Source organism: Euprymna scolopes, chromosome 12 (assembly GCF_053919585.1).
Source record: "Euprymna scolopes isolate OS-2025 chromosome 12, ASM5391958v1, whole genome shotgun sequence".
Lineage (NCBI taxonomy): Eukaryota > Metazoa > Mollusca > Cephalopoda > Sepiida > Sepiolidae > Euprymna > Euprymna scolopes.
The window spans coordinates 75657745-75663768 of record NC_136493.1 but is presented as its reverse complement, the minus strand read 5'-3'; the positions used below and the strand labels follow the sequence as shown (position 1 = coordinate 75663768).

At 32.9% G+C, this 6024-nt stretch overlaps 1 protein-coding gene across 3 annotated transcripts in view; it reads right to left on the bottom strand.

Moving 5' to 3' along the window:
- Positions 1–971: 971 nt before the first annotated feature.
- LOC145291345 (dynein axonemal assembly factor 11-like) overlaps positions 972–6024 on the bottom strand; it is a 45507-nt gene continuing 40454 nt past the window's right edge. For all 3 annotated transcript variants that reach the window (XM_080137111.1, XM_080137109.1, XM_080137110.1), the window contains exon 7: positions 972–1308. In XM_080137111.1, the coding sequence (XP_079993237.1) occupies positions 1171–1308 (138 nt within the window). In that variant the 3' untranslated portion in view covers positions 972–1170. The remainder of the gene's footprint in view (positions 1309–6024) is intronic.

The following is a 6024-nucleotide window of genomic DNA, read 5'->3' as shown; positions in this document are numbered from 1 at the left end:
AGAATTTGACTCTGGTAATTAAACTCACTAAATATTTACAATATTTCTGGCAGTAATTTAAAAATAACATATTCGTAAAAGTACAGAATAGTTAACATTTGATAACTAGTAAACAAAAACAAAAAATAACAAACATAATTCATATAAAACACATTAGAATTAAATTCTCTACTGAACCGGCTAGTTTTAATGTTAGGAAATGATTTGTATTTGTTTTTTTATAAAATACCGAATAGATTACAAAAAAAAAAAAAAATGGCAGAGCACAGCTAATTTAACATATGGAAATGATTTGTAAATTTTGTTTTAAGATAAAAATCTTTGACTCCAGATCAGAAAGTTACATGTTCAGATCACACTAGGGTCACTATTATAGACATGCACTTGTATATATTAGTAGTATAACGAAAATTTTATATGGAAGGAAAAAAACAATACCTCTTTTAACACAATGAAATTTTTAGTGGAAGTTAGTGGGTTTTAGTGGAAATTAGAAGAAAATAAAGAGTAAAAGTTCTTTGGGTCGGCCAGCATTGATGATCTTCAGCTGAAGATCATCAATGCTGGAACGTCTAGTGGGTAAGTACAGGAGGGAGAGAGAGAAAGGATATCTTTCCTTATTGTTTTCAGAGATCTCTTTGCTGACCAACTGTGGTTCCCAAAAGGAGCTAAAGATAGTACTCAAGAGATAAATGGAAAATAAATATTTTATTTATGATTCTTATAATAGGTGTTTTCATACTTGAAAACCCGATTCAATAAAGAATCTTAATTCGAATACGTTTGATATAAATTACATGTGTTTTTCGGGGGGGGGGGGGTTGCTGTTGTTTTTTTTACAAGTTCTAACATGTTAATTATTTTGTACTTCTACCAAAAACTTACCTGAACAAATTCTCTCAACAGAGGATTTAATCACAATTTCTTTTTAAACAAAAATAAAATGTGTGAAAAAAAACAAACAAAAAAAAAACTGTCAAAAATTCTGAATAAAACTTTTATTAAATGAAAAATAAAAATTTGATTTATTTGGTTTTATTAAATCAATAAACTTGAAAACGAAAATATATAAATAATAATTTTTAAAAATATATGGGGCGTGATGGAAAAGAATTTCATTTTTATTTTAAACATATGATTTTTTTTTCCGGCGGGGAGAAAATGTATTACTTAAATATCACCATGATTTTTGGACATATTTTTTGTTGTTGCAGCTGTTCTATTCGGTAGGAGTTGTAATGATTCTGAGTTTAAAAGCTCAGCAACTTTTAAATCTTTCTTTGGGGAAAATGCACAAAATCCTGTAATCTGAAATCATAAGAGCCAACATTAATTGTACATATGCACATAACACTATATGTCTGCATACGTCTTTGTAAATTTATCACTTTAGTATTCGTATATTCTTTTCATTTGTTCACTTGTTTTACTATGAAGAAGCAAAAAAAAGTAATCTTGCAGCATCATTAACGAACGAAAAATTGAAAAAAATTGGATAAATAGTTTTAACCAACTGAATTAAAATTTAATTTTCTACTGACTTGTATGAAACTTCAAGTTTTCATTTAAAAAATTAGATTTTGGTCAATGGCTGTCTCTCACTCTGTTGTTGAGGAAGATGCTTTATTCCTTTTAAAAATAGTAAAAAAAAAAAAAATGATTTATCCTACCACTAATCCAAGTTCAAGTAAACTCCACAGAATTAGGGTCAGTGGTAGGGTAAGTCTTTTTTTATCAGCCTGATACCATTTTCATTTGTTGTGTACCAACTTTATGATAATAAATATTAACTTTATGATAACAAATATTAACTTTATGATAACAAATATTAACTTTATGATAACAAATATTAACTTTATGATAATAAATATTAACTTTATGATAATAAATATTAACTTTATGATAACAAATATTAACTTTATGATAACAAATATTAACTTTATGATAATAAATATTAACTTTATGATAATAAATATTAACTTTATGATAACAAATATTAACTTTATGATAACAAATATTAACTTTATGATAATAAATGTTAACTTTATGATAACAAATATTAACTTTATGATAATAAATATTAACTTTATGATAACAAATATTAACTTTATGATAATAAATATTAATTTTATGATAATAAATATTAACTTTATGATAATAAATATTGACTTTATGATAATAAATATTAACTTTATGATAACAAATTTTAACTTTATGATAATAAATATCAACTTTATGATAACAAATGTTAACTTTATGATAATAAATATTAACTTTATGATAACAAATATTAACTTTATGATAACAAATATTAACTTTATGATAACAAATGTTAACTTTATGATAATAAATATTAACTTTATGATAACAAATATTAACTTTATGATAACAAATATTAACTTTATGATGATAAATATTAACTTTATGATAATAAATATTAACTTTATGTCAACAAATAGTAACTTTATGATAACAGGGATTATAAATCAGTTATCATCTTTTTAAAGTATACAAATCAGTAGAAAATTTAATTTTAATGTGTTTGATGAAAGTTATTAGTTGTAATTTTTTTTCTTTCAATTTCTCATTTGTTAATTATACTGCAGGATTACTGAAAAAAAGACTATTTAAAACAATTTATATGTCAAACAGTAGCAACACTCTGATTTTTCTATGTTACAAAACAGGGATTTAGTGACTAAAAATGAGTAGTTTAAACTTTATTGACTGATCAATTTCATTTCGGTTAATTTTTTTTTTGGGGGGGGGGGCTCTAGCCTAGTACTATGGTGTTACTTTATTTTCTTTACCTTAAAAAAAATAAGCCCATAAGGCTTTTAGAAATTGACTTACAAATTAATCTATCTCTGCCCAGATCTTTATTTAATCTTCTTTCTCTTAAGTAATAGAGAAATGCTCTGTTGAGTTGACCAGTGGTACCAGTTTTTAATAATTTTGGTGATAGAACTGGCCCTCAAAATTATCGCTCTATCAATCTACTCTTGAACTTCTCTAAAATCTTTGAATCAATTAATCTAGTGAGAATTCAGCACCTTGTTAATGCTAAACTTCTTTTTGACCATCAGTATGGACGTAGGAAAGCATATTCTACTGCAGATATCCTAACAGTCATCTCTGGGTGCGTATACTATGCTCTGACTAAGAAAGATGAAAGTAGGGAAGTAGCGTTTGACAAGGTTTGGCATGATGGTCTTCTCATGAAAATGAATTTGTACAGTATTAATGGACGAATATTTAATATAATCGTTATCAAAAAGATTGTCCTTCATGGCTATACATCTAAATAATCTGAATTTGATGTACTCTAAAGGACCTTCATTATTCCTAAATAAATGCCCCCCCCAGATGAAATTATGTTCGAGATGGATATTTGCAGATACACACACATCTAAGGCAGTGTCTGAATCCGTAGAAAAGCCACTCCCTCAAAGTAAGACTAGAAGAACATTGAAAAGCTGTCTATGTGGAGAAATCGAAAAATCAGCCCAAATAGACCATATTTTCTCTAACATCAGGGGTCTACGTTCCAACCTTCCAGAGGTTGAAACCGAATTGCAGGAGATGAAACCAGACATATTGTTCCTCAGCGAAACTGGCATAGGGCTGACCACTTCCCTAGATGAGTTCATAATTAATGGATACTCTAACTTAACATCTAAATCTGACCCTCAAGATCGCCATGGGCATGGAATATGTGCCTACATTAAAGATGACTTTCCGTGTGGTAGGAATACCTCCAGAGAAGACCCTAATTTGCCTTATATGTGTTTCCGGGTTGCACTTGCTTACACCACTGCATTTATATTTGCCCTCTATCACCCCTACAACAGTGGAGTTACTATTTTTAAGAGCATATCTGAGAAAATTGACCACATCCTGTCTGCTCATCCTTCGGCTAACATTCACATTTGCGGTGACTTCAATGTCCACAATGTGAAATGGCTGACTCACTCAGACAAGATGAGGGGAAGTTCTGTCATGACTTCTCCATTGTCTATGACCTCACTCAAATTGTTCACGAAACTACCCGTGTGCCTGATACTACCGGTCAGTATACAAGCCTTCTATACCTTTTTCTCACAACTTCCCCTGAGCTATGTTCATGTTCTGTTCTATCTCCTCTGGGATCTTCCAACCACTTGGTTGTATCAGTTAAGATAAAAAATGAAATGCAACAAGTCTTCAGACGTACCTCTTCACCGTACAGTATATAAATACTCTATGGCTGACTGGGATAGCTTCCGTACATTTATATCTGATCTACCTCTGCATTCCATGTTTAAAAAGGGTGTGTCCGCTATAGTATCAGACCTGACCAAATGGTTAATTGTAGGTATAGACCGATTCATACCATCCAAAAAATTCCAACAAAACCCCAACAGCCAGCCATAGTTCTCCCCAGAATGTACTGCTGCCATTGCACAAAGAAATCACTTTTTCCATAGCTACCAACGTAATAGATGTACTGAGACTAAAGTTGCTTTCGGGACTGCCAGCAACCACTGTAAAAGAGTAATAAAAAATGCAAGAGAGCTATATGCTCAGTCCGTTAAATCCAAAGTAACTGAGCAGCGGCTTGGTTCCCACCAGTTTTGGCAAATAGCAAACAGGATCTTGAACAGAAGCATGCGTTCTATCCCAAGCATCATCAATGGACTTGAGGTCATCTCGTCAGCATCAGGCAAAGCCAAACTATTTGCCAAGAACTTTGCAGCTAATTCTACCCTATGCAACACACAAATATCTGTGTGTGATGTTGGAAAGCTAATCAAGAACCTTGATTCCAGCAAAGCAACTGGCCCTGACGACATTCCAATTATAGTGTTGAAAAAGCTTCCACAAGAACTTGCCCCCATACTTACAAAAATGTTTAAACGTTGTCTTAAGGAGAATTGCTTCCCAACACCCTAGAAAACCTCATCCGTATGCCCTGTATTTAAGAATTCAGGTGACAGGTCATCTCTCTCTCAGTACAGACCAATAAGTCTCCTGTGTGTCATGAGTAAGTTGCTGGAATCCATATTAAATAAAGAAATAGTCAACCACCTCAGCAGAAATAACCTTCTTAGTGACATGCAATATGGTTTTCACTCTGCTAGATCTACAGCAGATGTGCTAACGGTTATATCTCATAGGATTAGTGAATCTCTCGACAAAGGCTTCCTTTCTAGGGCAATTGCTCTTGACATATCAAAGGCCTTCAATAAGGTATGGAATAAATGCCTACTTCACAAGATTTCCAGCTATGGTATAACTGGAAATGTTTTCTCAATTATTAAATCATTTCTCTCCGATAGGCTCATAAGAGTAGTGGTTGATGGGCAGAAATCAGAAGCCCACAGTATTAATGCTGGTGTCCCTTAAGGGTCCACTCTGGGCCCAACTCTCTACCTGATCTACATCAATGATCTCCCAAAACACATACTTAAATCATTCATTGACATCTATGCTGATGATATGGCCATCTATGGCAACACATCAAAGGCCGTAAATGATAAAGATCCCTCTGATTCTCTCTCCTCTGATCTTGTGCGCGTGGTACAATGGGGGAAGAGGTGGTTGGTTACTTTTAATGCATCTAAAACCAAGCTTCTATCTTTACATCATCAATGCTCTGATCCCCATCTGGCATCAATTGAAATGGATGGCTCTCGTCTTGGGGAGGCGCCATGTTTTTACAAGCTTCTGGGCTTGACCTTTACTTCTGATCTGAAATGGAACACATACATCAAATCTGTTGCCAAGGTCGCTGGAAAAATGGTGAGATCCTTCTACCATTCCTGATGCAATTCTCTATCTATATAAAAGCCAAGTACATCCAAGGATGGAATACTGCTGCCATATCTGGGCAGGAGCTGCTAAAAACAGCCTATCCTACCTTGACAGAGTACAAAATAGACTTCGTAGCCTAGTGGGGGATGCCCTTTTCTCTTCCCTGCAACCTCTCTCCCACAAAAGGATCGTTGCAAGCCTGTCATTGTTTTATCGTTATTCCCATGGGAA